Here is a 17,881-nt window from a genome sequence, read left to right as displayed (position 1 = left end):
TAGCAGAACGTAATTTTTGCTAATTGTCTTCGAAAACTTTTCATTAGTTTTCTACCTCATCGTCTTTTGCAATTATTGGATATTTTCAATACTGTGACATGATGATTCAGTAGATATTGTTTGTTTCACTTCGAATTCCTAATTTTATTTTCGAATTTTGCTATAATAACAAAGAAAAAACAAAAACAAAATGATTAATAAAAAGAAATTACTTGAGCTTGTTTCAAATCTTTAAAAGTAAATAAACATCTATTTTCAAGAAAAACGTTTTGGCTTTCTTAAAAAAATTGGTGCTTGTTAAGATAGAGTCGACAGATCGATTTTTTAAAATAGGTCTTTGTAAACAAAATAATAGTCATGTCGAAAATAGCAATATATCCAAATATTATGAAAAGTCATCGAGTTGAAAATTATTTATAGTTGAAAGTAATGTTTACAGAAATGCTTTAACATAGACGGTAAGATTTCAAACATAAGAGACCTAACTCGGAGACTTAATATGTTGGTCACCTTTGAATGGCAACCAACATTTTAGATAAATATTTTCTTTAACTAAAAACACAATAGCAGTTTTTATTACTCGATAAAATTTTGTAATATTTGGATAAATAAATATTTTTGACATGACAATTTATTAAATAATATTGTTTTATATTTATAAACTCGACTTGTTGACTATCTTAACAAGTACCTAAAAAATTAATTTGCTGTTGATAATAAAACATTTCAGAGAATAGAAAAATTTTAACAAAAACAATTTACCGCGAAGCATTTGCACCAGGTTTGAGTCGTCCCTTTGTATTCGCCTCCCACACAGAATTTACTATACTATTGCCGATAGACGTCATAACAAGAATGTATTCAACTCTGAAAAAAAAAAAAATCTTTTATTGTTTTACAAGTTTGGGCATAATTGTAGACAAAGCGTCATTCTAACATTTAAACACAAGGTACTTATTTAGATTGGCACTTAATGGCAATAAACAAAAATAAAGAAAAACTTTTGTATACCTAGTTGTGATGGAATGAAGCATATTCCAAAAATCACAAAAATTGATTGAGTAGATTTTTTTTCATTTTCGAAAAAAGAAATTTGCCGTTTTTTTTTCTGATAAGTGAAGGCCAAAGTAATTTTAATATTCTTAAAATTTAACTTATATATAAAATGACCTTTCTAAAATGTTTATAATTATCTGAAAAAAAAAAAAAAAAAAAAAAGTATATATATATATATACACACACACACACGTTATGTTAATAAATTACTGTTTGCTTTTAAATTTTATGTTTCTTTTGTCTTTTTGACATTACTAAAAAAAAACAAAAAAAAATTGAAATAAAAATCGGTTACCATTCCTGTTTTGTTTTCTGGTACTAGAGAACCTCCGAGTTTACCCAAGCTAGGCACCCCTTTCTTTTGACCCCGGTCTTCCCCTGCTCGGAAGTCACCTTCCAACCTCCCTCTTTCCCTCTTCATATGTTTTTTCCACATCCTATAATAAATCACCCCAATCCCAACTAGAGATTTTCCTGCTCATTTTCGGTTCCCCAGAAAACAGTGGGAAATCTAACACCTAGAAGAATAGGGCAGGGAGGGTCTGTACTAACAAACCTCAAGAGGCATTTTTTTTTTTTTCAATCTTTTTTATTTTTTTCCTACTCCTCACCATGAACTTTTTATCTTACCCAATTTTTAACAAAGACATTTTTAAAATGAACATTTTGCTTTTACCATCACAAAATAAAAATGTTATAAAAAAAAAAGAAGATTCTTATATATACACATGCACACAATTTTTACTAAAATGCTGGGAAATTTATTAAGTAGGTTAAACTCCACGGAGCGAATGTGGTATTATGGTGAATGTTGTCAGTCAAGACTAATATTCACAATATCTAGATACAAAGTTACAAAGACTCTGTACCCTCCCCCCTCCCAATTCTTAGAGGGCTTCATGCCTAAATTTGTTGTTTGATTCATTTTTCCATTTTTGATTGAAATAATTAAATTTTTAAAATTTTCACGCATTAAATTATTTAACTATAATAAAGATGGCTTTTATAGCTCAAGGACGTCTTATTTCTTCTTATTATTACTTATTCGTACTAACAAATATTATAAAAAGGTACAACATGGTCGCAACAGTAAAACTTAATTATGGAATAAGTGAAAAAAAAAAAAAAAAAAGAATCTTTACAGAGTCTGACAATATTTCAGTCTTATTATCGGCCAACAAGAATTTCGCACACATGTCCATAAAGATGCTGTATTGAATTTACATCCATGAACTGTGAGTTGTTTAAGATTTTCTCTTCCGCTCCTTATATTGTTTTTAACAATGACAAGCATAATGTCGAATCATATGAGTGCACCACATATTTGCTGGGAAATGAATCTGTTCATAAAAGGAGAAGTGAATTAAAAAGATATTAGTCGATGAGCATGCACACAGACAAAACGTTAAAAAGTCCACGTGATGTTAAACAGATGGTCCATCATCAGGGAAGAGAAAAACGCTCCTCCTTCCTCCTCCAATTTTCATATGGTTTTGTTTTAGCTGGGGATGGGACATACTACCGGATGCCAGACATTCACCCGAGTTCATATACAAAGGATGGAGTGAATGTTCTGTTTGTAAAAAAGAGAAAAATGTTCATATAAGAAAATGGTTGCGTACAATATACAGATGTTGATGTGTGTGTGTGTGCGCTTCTTTCTCGTTTTAATTTTCTGATCATTTTGTTTTTTATGAGGATGGTGCATCCTACCAGATACCTGACATTTACCCACAATTTCGGTCACTCTAACCGAGAGATCTTTTTAAGACTGTTTCTTTGAGTGCAATTGTTTGAATTTCTCTTACACTTGGTTCACTGGGCATATCCGACAGTTTTGAAATTCATTTTCATGAATCCAGTTGATCCTTGTGTGTGTGTGTGTGTGTGTGTGTGTGTGTGTGTGTGTGTGTGTGTGTGTTATGTTAAGCCTGTGTTGGGAGGGGAGGGATATCACTTTGGCATAAAGCACTCATTCTAAAACAACGGCCTATAACTTTTGCCCGTTTTTAATGGGCTAAAAAAGGTATAATCTACACAATAATACCTTAAGGCACGTACATGTTCCTATGTACGTTGCTATCCTCTACAGCCCCTTTTTTAAAATATGGGATCAATGAGTTGCCGAAGACGCAATCCTAAAATAATTGTTACTGGACATAAAGAATACAATTTTCAAGACATTTTTCATATTTTCAAGGATTTTTCAAGGTAATAATACAAATAAGGCCATTTCAACGCGAAAGCCAAAATTCAAGGATTTTTCAAGTCTGTACGAACCCTGTCATCATCATCATCAAATTACATGTGAAGCTACCCTTACAGGGAGTATCCATTGTCTTTTGAATCATCATCATCAAATTTGAAAGTACTTACGGCCATTCATCGAGATCCAATGAGCGTACTCGAGATAGGTGGGTTCCAAGGTTCCGATGAATTCCTGAGCATTCAATACATATAAGAGCACCAAGATTTATACTGGCCCAGTCAGGATCTAAAAGAAAAAAAAAAAAAGATTAAAAATTAATTTAAAAAATTTTTTTTAAAGTTAGAATTTGAAAAGAAAAAAACTTATTTTATAAGAATGTGACAATGCACACTATCACCGCAGACACTGAAGTTTGAACCTGAATCTCTAAATAATAAACTGAACAACTGTGGCACAATGAGGAAGCTCCCTTTTGGGGGGAGCTGAGAGCTTCTGCATTAATTAACATTGTGCTAAACTTGTTTTGTACTTATGGGGAGATAGGCAGATACAAGCAGAGACAGATATTTCAAAATGTCGGACCTGCAAATGCTACAGGTGATGTGTGCGACTTGAGATCGTTTATCTACTCAGATTGACAGTTGTTTATAAAACTCATCACTGAGCCTGTTACGCATGCATGTCTATCTTTGCATCATTCTCTTTCCCTCTCTTACAAAGAGAAAAGAATTATGTTGTTTTCAACAGCTGAAGCTTGGATTCTGTACGTGATAGACACATAGCAGTTTTATGCATACTGTTGGCGACATGCGTCAGGTCAATTTAAATATGCTCCTCCATATCTAGATTTTTATAAAATATTTTGTGAAGCATTAATTTTTAGCAACAGAGAAGCAGTCCCTGCCATTTAATGCCGACGATTCAAAGAAGACTCGACAATGCCCAGACCTGCCAGCCCATTATAGTCTACACTACAATGACCCCTTGATGTATGTTGGTTGGTCATTTTTGTTTTACGGCATATCAACCCCTTTCAGGTTATTTAATGTCGAATCCAAAGATTCGGAAGAAAATTTTTTTTAATAGAATCATGGCCTACTATACATACGGCCCTGTGTGTTACATGAGAGGCAACGTTTCTAAGAGCCAATTGTTTTTATTATGGAAAACTGTGTTAGCTCAAGCCGCATACAACGTTGAAAATTTCAAAGGGAAGTAACTCAAAAGTAGTTTATATTAACTCTTGAAATAATGAATAATAAACTTTTATTTAAATATTTTTATATTATTTCATTCTTAAAATACATGTTTTTATCCATATAAAATGTTTTTCACTGCTTTCATTCATGTTAATTTACAGAGCAAAAGTACAATAGAGTAATCTCCCTTGATTTTTTTTCAAAGACATAAGCGATCTTTATGCTTTACAACCATTTTTGCGATCTCTACTTGTTTAATTTTTTCTACCCGTTTTAAATATTGTAAAAAATGTATTTTATCTTTTTTAAAATATTGTTTAAGTTTTGTTATAATTTGCTTAACAAACTGGTGAACAAATGCGTTGCATTTGGCTGCAAAATTGGTTATAAAAACCACAAAAATCTATCAACTTTTAATTTTCCACATGGCAAACCCGACCTGTTTGGAAAATGGACAAAATTTGTAAATCATGCTGATTGCATTGCAACATAATATTCAGTTTTATGTATAAAACATTTTGAGGAAAAATTTATTTCAAAAGGGAAAAGAAATAAGTTAAATTGGTCCCTACATCCAATACCAACAATTCATTCACCATTAGTGAATATTAAGCCATCTCTTCTACCTACATCAAACACAATGAGAAAAGCCCCAAAGGATCGAAATTACCAAATTTTCTTTCAGCAGATATTATTATGAGTTTTGAAGATTTGGAAGAAAAAGTGTTGCCCTACTGGTTTCAGTTTAAAAAAAATGAAAAATATGTATGGATTTTCCAGATAGATTTTGAGACAAATTTTCCATTACTGAAAGAGTGCATTTGGATTGACAAAAATTTACATGTTCAACTTCAGTATTATAGAAATCCAATACCATTACCACATTGGTTTGTGAAGGGTCACAATGCAAAACTTACAAGGTATAGCATGTTGGAAAATTTCCCCTCTTATATTCAAAACATTGTAGCAGAACCTCCAAATTCCATTCTAAAAGAACTATACAAATTTCAACATTTTAAACCTAAGGGTCGCCCTATATTTTCTGTTGAACAAATCAGATTCTCTTTATTATTGCGCTATACTTCTCGTCAAGCATATAAACTACTGGTTGAGCAATTACCATTTCCTTCATTAGAAAAAATAAAAAAAGGTGATGTAGAATCTATAACTGCTGCAAAATCTCTTGGGAAAAGGTAAACTTTCTCAGGATTGTATCTTGATGGTAGATGAAATGTACCTTCAAAAGGGAACTCAGTTTCATCGTGGGAAGTGCTGATGAAACTGGCAACTTATATAAAGGTATTATGATATTTATGATTTCAGGGTTGGAGGAGACACTGCCAAGTGTAGTTAAAGTCTGTCCTGAAGTGACGGTTACTGGTGACTGGCTCTCTCAGGAGATAATTGCATGCATTGTACAGCTTTTAAATGCAGGATTTAATATAAGGGCTGTAGTTGCAGACAACCATTCTGCAAATGTAAATGCCTTTAAAATTTTATTAAACAAATTTAAAGGAGATAAAAAAATATTTTATTACTTATCTAGATTCTCCAAACAAATTTTTTTTTCTTTTTTGACACTGTTCATTTGTTGAAGAACATTCGAAACAGTTTACTAAACAAAAGCAAGTTTGTGTTTCCTTCTTTCGATTTCAATATTTTGGACCTTCATTGTGTTCAGAGTCAGGAGTTTTATCTTGGTCTGATATACATAAAATATATGACAAGGACAGGGTTTTGGATGTTATATTATGAAAAGCACCAAAACTAACTTTCAAGGCATTACATCCATGTGACAATAAGCAAAGTGTCAATTTGGCTATTGCTGTATTCTACGAGACAACAATTGCTGCTTGTAAAAGCTACTTTGCAGAACGGACTGATATTGCAAATTTTCTTAAATTGATATGGTGCTAGTGGACTATAGTCAATTCTAATCAAAGATTTACCCCTGATTTTTTGAATAATGCTGTTACTGTAAGTGATGATAAAATCAACTTTTACCAAACATTTTCTAACTGGGTCGAGTCTTGGTCAAATATTTCTGACTTTTGCCTCACTGCACAGACTAGCAAAGCATTTGTCACAACTTTGAAAGCACAAGCAATGCTTATGAAAGAACTGCTGAATGATGGGTATGAATATATTCTCACTCTTCTGAATATTTTGTCCAAACATGAGTCAGAAATAAATGAACTATGTTTATCACCTGACAGCAAAGAAGTAGCATATTCAATTGCTGGTTATGTTGCAAAAAAACTTTTGAAAAGCTTTAACTGTGATATTTGTTCTACTTTTATGGTTGGCAATGATACGGAGATCACTGAGAATCATTATCTTAATTTATTATCTCGAGGAGATTTGACTATTCCATCCACTCAGATTGCTGAATTTATTTGTTTTTGCTTTGCAATTTTGGATTCATTGAAAAATATGGTCAGTCTACAACTAGGAAGTCTGCCAAAATAATTTTAAAAACTTATTCGCCAAAGTATGTATTTACTTTTGAGAAACATATTGAAAAAGTACATAAATTTGCAACAAAAATTGTTATAAATATATTCTATAACAACAAGCAAAAACTTTCTTCAGATGAAATTAGAAAAGATTCATTAAAAAAAATTTTTAAAGCGGTAACAATCAAAATAAAAGTGAAATTTACTGTTGAACATTTACCTTTATTTACAATTTTTATTAAATTTCTTTTGCTTTGTAAAAAGATACTTTAAAATTCCTCTTGTAAGAAAGATGGCAGTTAATAATTTGATAATTTTGTAACAGAGTGAAAAACAATTTACTTCCTTTCCAATCTTTATATTCATGTGCTTTGTAAATATTTTGATATTCTTAAAAAAAATATATTCTAATAAAATCTTTAAAAACAAATAACCTGTTGTAGTCAAAGCAACATTTTTTTCATATTTATAAACAACAAAATTATTGGAAAGGTCAGGGGAGACAACTCAAATTGAATTTGTTTTTGTTTTGTTGTGTATTATAAAGAAATAAAAGGGAAAACTACATCTAATTAATGGAAACATTTTACTTTGAACAGGATAACAGTAAAATATGTAAGTAGAATTAATTTAAGCATTATTTCAAATATTAAAACCTGAAATAATTATTTAATTATCTAAGCGTTAACATCTGAAATAATGTTTGAATAGAAAACAATTTCTGAGTTACCTCCCTTTGTCTTAGTTTCAATGGTCTCTTAGAAAATTGCCTCACAATGTGACATATACTGGGGAAAATAAGTGTTGGACACATCCCATTATTCTTTATTTAACACATTTTTTATGCAGCGAATGACGCGAAAAATTTAACAAGAAATAGTTACTAATTTAACAATAACAAATAACTTTAATATATTGGAACCTTTTAATGCATAACAAAAATTATATAATAAAAACGAGAATAGCCGAGAAAAAAGTATTGGACATATTGTTTTAAATTATATTTTATTATTATTTTTTATAAATAATTCTGGAAATTGTTATTTGCATTTTAATTTGCCGACACATATTTAGAAGTTTCTCGATTGTTGTAGACCATACTCTCCGTCGTTGGAAAGTATTGGAACATGTTAGTTACCAGTAAGTCATCACGCGTGAAGGTTCTCAGGATGAGTAAACGTAAAGAACTCTCTCAAGTCGTCCGTGATAAGATTATTGCCAAGCACAAGAATGGAATTGGTTATCGGCGCATATCTGCTCAATTCAAAATCCCTGTAAGCACCATAGGAAACCTTATTAGGAAATGGAAGGTGCATGACTCAACCGTGAACCGTCTGCGCACTGCAGCTCCTCGCAAGATGTCGGATCGAGCAGTGAGAAAGATTGTACGAAAAGTTCAGCAGCAACAGAGAACCACACGAGGCGAACTTCAGAAAGATTTGGAAGAAGCAGGGATAGTAACGAAACCAATGATTAATAATGTACTCCAACGCAACGGTCTTAAATCGTGTACACCTCGAAAGACACCATTACTAAAAAAATGTCATGTTAATGCTCGTCTGGAGTTTGCAAGAGACCACTTATTGAAAACAGATGATTACTGGAAGAATGTGATCTGGTCCGATGAGACGAAAGTGGAACTTTTCGGCATTAACTTTGTACGTCGAGTATAGAGAGGAGATCCCAAGAACACCCTCCCCATTGTAAAGTTTAGTGACGGAAATGTCATGCTCTAGGGATGTTTCTCTTCAAATGGTACTGGGCCACTTCATATTATAGATGGAAAGATCAATGCAGCCAAACATCGAGAAATTCTTGAAAATAATCTCTTGCCTGCTTCCAATGCGCTAGGTATGCGACAGGGATGGATCTTTCAACAAAATAATGATCCCAAACATACTGCTAAAATAACCTCCGATTGGTTCGTACAGAACAAAATAAATGTTCTTAAGTGGGCCAGTCAGTCCCCAGACTTAAATCCTATAGAAAATCTATGGAGAGAGCTCAAAATCATCGTCCACCAGCGAAATCCACGTAATATTCAGGATTTGAAGAATGTATGTGTTGAAGAGTGGGCCAAAATCTCGCCTGAACGTTGTCACAAATTAGTTTCGTCGTATAGAAAATGTCTCGAAGCTGTAATAGCCAATAAGGGGTTTTCAACTAAATATTAGATGAAATTGTGTTAGTGTGTCCAATACTTTTTTCCCAGCTATTCTCGTTTTTATTATATAATTTTTGTTATGCATTAAAAAGGTTCCAATTTCTAAAGTTATTTGTTATTGTTAAATTAGTAACTATTTCTTGTTAAATTTTCGCGTCATTCACTGCATAAAAAATGTGTTAAATAAAGAATAATGGGATGTGTCCAACACTTATTTTCCCCAGTGTATACGGCCGTATTATTATAGAAGGCCATGATAGAATATATTTGTTGTTTTCAAGACGGTTTCTATTTAACCCATAGTTGGGATCCTAACAGGTACTACCACTCTGGGTCAGAATGGACCTAGGAGCAATGGTAATTAAAGGGTGGCTCCACACTCCCCAAAGCCTGCAAGCTGGGGCCTCACCACTGGTGATAGTTTAAGGTCATATCGAGGACCTCCTTGATGTAAGGCGATGTGCCTATCGTTTGATAGTGTTTAACACTCAGGGAGGTGGTTGCCGTCTCCAGGACGTAACAACAGATCAAGAACTAACAACAACCGAAGAAACGTCCCCATGACAAACCAAGTAACCCTCCCCGGCAAACCATCGGATCACACAACCATCATCTAACCAAAGTGATGCAAAAGTTGTGTCCATTTCCTGTACGTACAATAACGGCAAAACATTTTTGGGAATTAATTCAATTTTATACATTTAACTAATTTGCACAAACTTGATTTTAAACAAAATGCGATCCATTTCTAAATTGCAAGTGAAAAGGCAAATTCATTCCTTCTTTTCCTTTACTGTATCACTTAAAAATTGAGAACTTACTGAAAAACAAAACAAAAAAACTTGCCAAAATTTAAAAAAAAAAAAAAACTGCACTCGACTAGCTACAATCACTATCAACAATTCCTCCCCACTCTACCTGTGCTTAAATCTAAATGCAGATTCCATGAACAAAGCTTTTTTCCTAGAACTGCCCACCTGTGAAACACTGTTCCACTGGCCTGCTTCCTGGTCGATTACAATATGGTGGCTTTCAAGTCCAATGTAAACAAGTTCTTGTAGAGCCGTCCCCTTAAATAATCGAAATTCTACCCAATCTACACCATTAACGATTACTACACTACCATCTTACATTCATTAACCCTTATCCTCAAGTGGCCTTTGGTGACTCTGTAATATACTTCCTAACATCCAGCATGGTTGCTATCGAAAGTGGTGACAAAGCAAATTAATTTCTCTACATTTTTCTCTCACACCTATATCTCCTCTGCATGTACTTTTTTTTTTTTTTTAAATTTTTTTTGCGATCATTATTTTTTTTATTTAATAACCACTGAAAAGTTTTTCAGTCTTATTTTAATGAAAAATTATTTTAATTAATTTTTTTTTTTTTTAAAAGAATTATTGAAAACTATTTTTAAACTATTTAGGGAATATTATGTATTAGATACGTAATAGTTTGCACCAAATTTTGAACAAACGTATAAAAAAAAAAAAAAAAAAATTGGCTGCAACCATTTATAAAAAATAATGTGAAAAAAAAAAAATTGAAAGGAAAAAAAAAGTAAAACATTTATAAAAAAACAAAAATCAAAAAGAACAAAAAAAAGAAGAAGAAAAACTTACTGGTTGCCCCACAATCAGTACAGCAGTTGTTCCCTCGCACATTGCGGATAGCCTGAATACTGGCTGGGTCAGTTGCACTTGTATTCTGGAAAGAAAATGGAAAGAAACTTGATTTAACATTTGCAATGGATCGTTAGGAAATGATGACGGATAAGTAGTTAATGATATGGACTGACAACCTGGATGTGTCAAGTTCGAATTTAGTTTGTTCCATGTTATACCGGCCTTCCTTGAACAGAGGAATTTACACCGATTAGCACTATAAATAGTGCTAGTAATTCCAACACCGGTGAGAGAGATGCGACTGCACTTCAACTGCTAGCCGAGTACCCAGCAGATATACACGCTTTCCTATCTTTGTACATTATTGTTAACCGAACCTCGACTTGATTGTTCTTATTTTCAATGTTTCACGACACACCATTCCACAAAATACTTCCACTTGACAACCTTCCTATGATCCCTTACTGTAAGTACCCAATGTTTTTCTAAAAAGAATTCCAAGTAGAAAGATATCAGAGAAATGAATGCCAACAATAGAACCATCTAATTTATTCAAAATCGATGAATGATGCTCAATAACAAATTATCAAGTTTTGGGGTTTGTTTTACAATAGACAGAGGTATGAAGAAACTGGTGAAAAAGCAATGCTAATATAAGGACTCTAGTTATTATGTAAGCTAACATTGCTAATTTCTTTGAAAACTATTTTCTTTAATAATTAATTTTCTGCTTTATCATTTTTCATAATCTCTGGATATTTCCACTACTGCGACATGGCAATTCAGTAGATACCATTGGCTTCACTTGAGATTCAAAATTTCGAATTTTGCTACAATAAGGAAAAAGAACCCTCTTTCCTTGTTTGGCAATGGTAACGCTCTGCTGGTTAGTTATAGCTGAACATACTCCATCCCCATCTAAGATGAGTTTTAAATCTGGTAGATTTACTTTTAGGTTGATACATCAATCATATCATTTCTCTCCATGCAAGGCATATCCTCAATCCTCACTGGTGAGATTTCACTTCTCATACCTAATAACGCAGCATAAGCTTCTGGGCTTGACCTTTACTCCTGATCTGAAATGAAACACATACATCAAATCCGTTGCCAAGGGCGCTGAAAAAATGGTGGGTATCCTTCTATTGATCCAGTAGATATCTCACTACTGATGCAATTCTCTACTTATATAAGAACCAGGTACGTCCAAAGATGGAGTACTGTTGCCACATCTGGGCAGGAGCTGCTAGAAAGGACTCATCTTGCCTTGATAGAGTTCAAAATAGACTTCATAGCTTATGAACAAAGTTTCTTTCTTAGAACTGCACACCTGTGGAACTGTCTTCCGTTTGCCTGCTTTCCAGCTGATTACAATATGGTTGTCTTCAAGTCCAACGTGAACAAGTTTTTGATGAGCCGTTCAAGTTAACAAATTTACCGAACTTCCATTACTGACAATTACTATATTGTCAGATTGACTACTGCACACTCTTTAACCCTTATTCTCGAATGGCCTCTGGGCCTTTGATAAGTTGTGGTTCCTATGTAAAAAAAAAAAGTAAAAACATATATACATGGTTGATAAACTTGGTCGATAGTGGTAACACTCTGAACAATAATCCAGAAGTTCCCTGAAATTACTCCTGCAATCATGCAACCACATGCTCAACTCTGTGTGCCAATGTTATCACAAACATAACAAAACTATTTTCAAATATGCTTGCATATAAGATTTGGTAGTTTGGTTTTACAGCAAATAAACCCTTTTTGGTTATATAATATCACATCTAGTAATTTAAAAAAAATTTTTTTTTTTTTTTATAACATGTCAATTATTTTCGGTTACTTAATGCCAAGTCCAGTAATTTTGGAAAATAGTTTTTATCCTTCAAATTCTTTATATCTTCAACTATTTATTCATGGAGTTTTGTTTGATTGTTTTGTAGAGGAAAATAGTTGCTTTTTGTTTTTGACTTTGCAGAACAAAATTGAGTTTTGCAAAAGGAAAGTAAAAAAAAAAATAACATTAACGTTTGGTGCATTTTAGGTCAAAATGCCAATATCTTCAGACAGCCTGATCTGGTAGCACCGTTTGGCATCTGAAAATAACAAAAAATAATAAAAGAAAGAAAGATGTGCTGGTGAATGCATATACAACCTGACGGCTGCGCTCCAAATGCTAAAATCACATACACGTACTAACAATTCTTGTGCCGCCACTCAATACCAACACAGACCAAACCCATCGAAGTGTGTTTCTTTTACAATGAAGCATTTTCTTTATTGACAAAGAGAGGGAGAAACATTTAGTGTAGGAGTTGGTTTGTGTTTGGGTCGCTGATAGAGCGGTGTCAATATGTCAGTCACGCTCGCCGCTGTTAGTCTACTTTCCTCTGTTGTTTATTTTTCTCTTACAGTCATAAATTGACATGCCTAGAATTGTAAACATCAAGATATTACATTCTTCTTTTCTATTTTGGATTGCACAACTCAAACTCCTGACCTGGAATGTAAACATTTCTTTGTTTTTGTAATAATTACAATTCCGGTCATTTTTATGGGACACAAGAATGTAGATCATCTGGAATGTGTGTGTGTGCATCAGTACATCTATATCTAACACATGTAACATATTGAGGTAATGGAATTAAAAGTGAGACTTGATGGGATCACACATCACCGTGATGGCACATACAAAAACCAAAAACACTTGCTCTTCTCTTCCTGTTTTTGACGTCAACCGTACAAGACGTGGTAAGTGATTTATCTTGAAAAGCTACTAGCCTCCAGCCTCTGTGAATGGAGTTTGTGTATATAAATATTATGGACAATGAATACCACGGTCCATGTGCAATGTTTTTTTTTTTTTTTTTTTCTCTTAACTCAGAAAAATGATCTGAACCATGTGTTGCAATATTTTTGCTATCAAGTGAAAGGGTATGATCACAAGGATCTAGACAATTATATTTATAGCCAGGGTTGATAAGAACAAACCAATCAGGTTCCAAAATCACCATATAATGTAATAATATAATGTATACGGCATAATTCATGTTGACACATCAGATCCCGTCAGATCACTGAAGTTAAGCAACATTAAGCCTGGTCAGTACTAAAATGGGTGACCATTTGGGAATTTCAGGTGCTGTATGGGCTTTCTGCTTATCTCAACCCTTGCCTCACAGTTACATGTGCAACTAGCCTTACAGGGAGTATCTATTATCTCTTGAGACTGAATAGAGGCATCATCAATATATATTTAATCTCTTAATTTTTCAGTCATAGTTTTTCGTCTTGACATGAGAAGGGTTCGGCTGATCCTGATTGGATTAATACTACCATTTACTTTTTTGACATTCTTTTCCATTCAAATCTTATTATTTGGATTAATCAGACTACTGTTCTCATCTTGAGTATGATTTTCACAACGTTTCAGTTGATGTAACCTCCAACCTTCTTCAGATGTATTTTGTCAAACTCACAAGGACCTATGGCGCAGTGGTTAGTGCACTTGGAAAAATCAATTGTAAAAAGTAATATTCTCCTGAAGGTTGATAGTTCAATCCTCAGTGTGGGCTACCGAAAAATACAATTGCTAAATTACTTAGGACCTCTATCGAGTTATGGCTGATGGAACAAGAGCTTCCTACCCCCGCGAAGTAAATAAAGGGTTCTGCTAGAAATTCCGTCCAAATTCCTGAGTTCGACAGAAACATTGTCGAGTTCGGCAAGATACACTTGAAGAAGGTTGGAGGTTACATCAACCGAAACGTTGTGAAACCTCACACTCAAAATGAAAACAGTAGTCTGATTAATCCAATCCTCATCTATAAAATTCGGAAATGTCAATTCAAATCTTCTCTGGATGAACTGATGCAACCAATTTTTGTTTGGACAACTATACTTAATATTTGTAATTGGATAATTTTCTTTTCTCTACGATAGAATTATTTTTTTTTTTTGCCATATCTTTTTGGATCATTTTTCTATTATAAGAATGGCTCTCCACTCAGGACCATAGAATTTGCTTTGTGATCATTTTTCCCCGAAACAACAGTTGGCTATATGGAGGACAAAAGAAAAGACGTCCAACTGTAAACTATACAACATTTATTATGTTAGCCGTACAAACAAGAAAGAATGGTATTATTTCTTCTTCTTCTTACCTTGGCCTTACTACTTTCGTTAGCTTGAAGGCTGGACAGAATTTGTTGTTCTATGGCACTCACCCACTCGTCTCGTTCCTGAAAGAAGGAAAGAAAGAAAGCAAAAAAAAAAAAAATCACCATAAAAAGATGAATATACGATTCAGAACAATAATAAAAAGATGAATATACGATTCAGAACAATAATAAAAAGATGATAAAGGATTGAAACAAGTTAAGCATGAATGGTCTCCCATGACTGCACAGTGAATAAGGCATAAAAAAAATGACTAAGTTCAGCATTTGCCCCTCTCCCACGAATTTAGCCCCAAAAGTCCCGAGGTACATCAAATCCTGGTGAAAATGAACAAACGGTGTAGCTTTAGGCCTTAACATATGTAAATTTGAGTTCAACATGCAAAAAAAAAGAAATGACTAAGTCCATCATTTGCAACCCCCACCCCCCATTTAACCCCAAAAGTACTCAAGGCCTTAACATATTTAAATTTGAGTTCAGCACCATGCAAAACTGCTAAATAGACATACACAGAAAATTTTGGACAAATATGGTAAAATAGTCCCAAAAATGGAATGTTCTTATTAGCCATAAAAGAGCCCCTGGGGCACACCCAAGAGTTATTGCAAAGTATAACCAAACAAAATTATATAGAAATCAGTTTGTTACAACTTTTCAGATAGTTTTATAAAAATCCAAGGCATCAATTTTTTTTTTAAATAAGCACAAAAGTGTCAATTTTAGCTATTTTAACCCGAAAGGCACCCCTTGTGAGGGCAACCGGAGTTTTCCTGGAAAATCCATTCTGGTACTTTGATACTCATATCATGTTTAATGTTTGTGCAAAATTTCAAAAAATTCGAAGGTGTAGTTATTGAGAAAAGTGTGGACAGACAAACGGACAAGAGTGAATTTATAGGTCCACCCTCCTTTTTTTGTCGGGGGACCAACAATCAATTAGATGATAAACATTCCTAACACATTTGAGAACCTCAAAGAAAAGGAACACGCCTATGATCGTAAATAATTTAATAAAAGTTTCAATACTTCTAATTCTTAATTTTGCCGTCATCACAAGATTTCCAAAGTTAGAAGTATTACTCTTCATTCAGATATTTTTTGCAGATTCCACTGACAAATTCTAATATTCTAACTTTGAAGCATCATTTATTAATGCTTCAGAAGTTTTGGGAGACGAGGATTGATAATTCGGATTATTTGGATGATTCAAACTAGCATTCTCATCTCGGACGTTATTTTTCACAATGTTTCGGGTCATGTAACCTCTAACCTTCTTCAAGGTCGTCTTATAGAAATATTCACTCACGTATGGAATACTGTTGTCACATTTGGGCTAGTGCATCTGCTACTAGTCTCTCACTCCTAGACAGGGTTCAAAAGAGAGTCGTGAACCTGATAGGTCCAGAACTGTCATCTAAGCTTCAGCCTCTGTCCCATCGATGAAATGTTGCATCCCTCTGCCTGTTCTACAAGTATTTTAATGGTGAATGCTCTGATAAACTGCAAGCACTTGTACCCCCTCGACGTAAATACCCTTGACAAACCCGACTAGCAGCTAAATCCCACCCCTACACAGTAGAGATCCCTAGATGTAAGAGAGCTTTCTACTCCAGTAGTTTGTTCCCCAGAACTGCTAGACTTTGGAACTCTCTTCCGGGTCCCTGCTTCCCCAACTGTACTGACATGCAGAAGTTCAAGTGTAACGTGAACCGACATCTTGTTGCCCAACTCCCTACATTGTACCCCTGTACCTTATGTCCCTGATAGTAGTCCCCTATATCAAAGTGTCAATGTGCCTTATTTGGGATGAAAAAAAAAAATATATATCTAGTGATAGATAAGATAATTAATTGGTATTTGCTAAAATTTCTCGTTTGATTTAGTCTCTTCTCTCTATTCTTCACATTTTTTCTCTGTATTCAGTTTTGCTGATTTCATTTATTTATCAGATTCTAATGTACTATTTTTGTAGATATTCATCTGAAACTATATATATATATATATATATATATATATATATATATACACACACACACACACACATGTGAGCAAATTTATATCTACATACACGTGTGTGTGTGTGTGTGTGTGTATATATATATATATATATAAATTTATATAAAGACATTGTTTATATATTAGTGATGGAACGATTCCAATATTTTTTTTTTTTTTTTTTTTTTTTTTACACAGTGATCACCACTTATCAAGGCCCGGAAGCCACTCAGGGATAAGGGTTATTGCAAGTACATCACGTTAGTGAGGAGATTTTATGAAGTGTTTAATTAGGGGGGCGGTTCATTAGGAATTTGTTAACATTAGACTTGAAGACATCCAAGTTGTAGTCCGGAGGGAAGCAGGCAGACGGAACAGAGTTCCACAGGCGTGCAGTTCTAAGAAAGAAGCTTTGCTCATGAAATCCGCGTTTTGATTTAGGCACAGATATAGAGTGGGGGAAATTTTTCACAGTGGATTCAGCTAGACGGGTGTTTTTCGTGAAAGTTTGGCGAGGGGGGACCAGGGATTGGAGTTCAGACGAGCACCTGCCATGAAAATAACGATAAAACAAGGATAGGCTATTTTTCCTGATTCCGATACAATTACCAATTTCGTACTAAATTCCAAATTCTGATTCTTTATAAATCTCTAAATATTTAATTTAATATTTAATTATATAGTTGTATGTTTCTGATTACCGTAAAAACACACATGTTAAATGTGCAGATATTTTCCTAAACGTAAAAATAAACTTGTACGGGACGATCCATCGATTTTAGCTGGTATTTTAAAATCAATAAATATTTATTATTTGATAATTATTACCAGCAACGGAAGATTTTGCTTTAAACAAAATCAAATAAAAAGACAATTAAAAGAATCGTTTTCCAATATTCCAATTTTTCCGATTCCTGATTAATCATGCCAACACTAATATATATGTAGTAGAGATTTAGAAGGCTATCACAATGCGAGGAATGAAATATAGT

At 33.6% G+C, this 17,881-nt stretch overlaps 1 protein-coding gene and 1 pseudogene across 50 annotated transcripts in view; one reads left to right on the top strand and one right to left on the bottom strand.

The window, feature by feature from the left end:
- LOC145258325 (centaurin-gamma-1A-like) overlaps positions 1 to 17,881 on the bottom strand; it is a 511,784-nt gene that overhangs the window by 10,558 nt on the left and 483,345 nt on the right. For all 50 annotated transcript variants that reach the window (XM_080116465.1, XM_080116462.1, XM_080116457.1 and 47 more), the window contains 4 exons: positions 14,879 to 14,956; positions 10,710 to 10,794; positions 3,433 to 3,550; positions 763 to 867 (listed from right to left, as the gene is read on the bottom strand). In XM_080116465.1, the coding sequence (XP_079972591.1) occupies positions 763 to 867; positions 3,433 to 3,550; positions 10,710 to 10,794; positions 14,879 to 14,956 (386 nt within the window). The remainder of the gene's footprint in view (positions 1 to 762; positions 868 to 3,432; positions 3,551 to 10,709; positions 10,795 to 14,878; positions 14,957 to 17,881) is intronic.
- On the top strand, positions 13,748 to 13,866 carry LOC145258391 (5S ribosomal RNA; annotated as a pseudogene).

Source organism: Euprymna scolopes, chromosome 33 (assembly GCF_053919585.1).
Source record: "Euprymna scolopes isolate OS-2025 chromosome 33, ASM5391958v1, whole genome shotgun sequence".
NCBI classification, from domain to species: domain Eukaryota; kingdom Metazoa; phylum Mollusca; class Cephalopoda; order Sepiida; family Sepiolidae; genus Euprymna; species Euprymna scolopes.
This window is presented reverse-complemented; position numbering and strand designations above follow the sequence as displayed.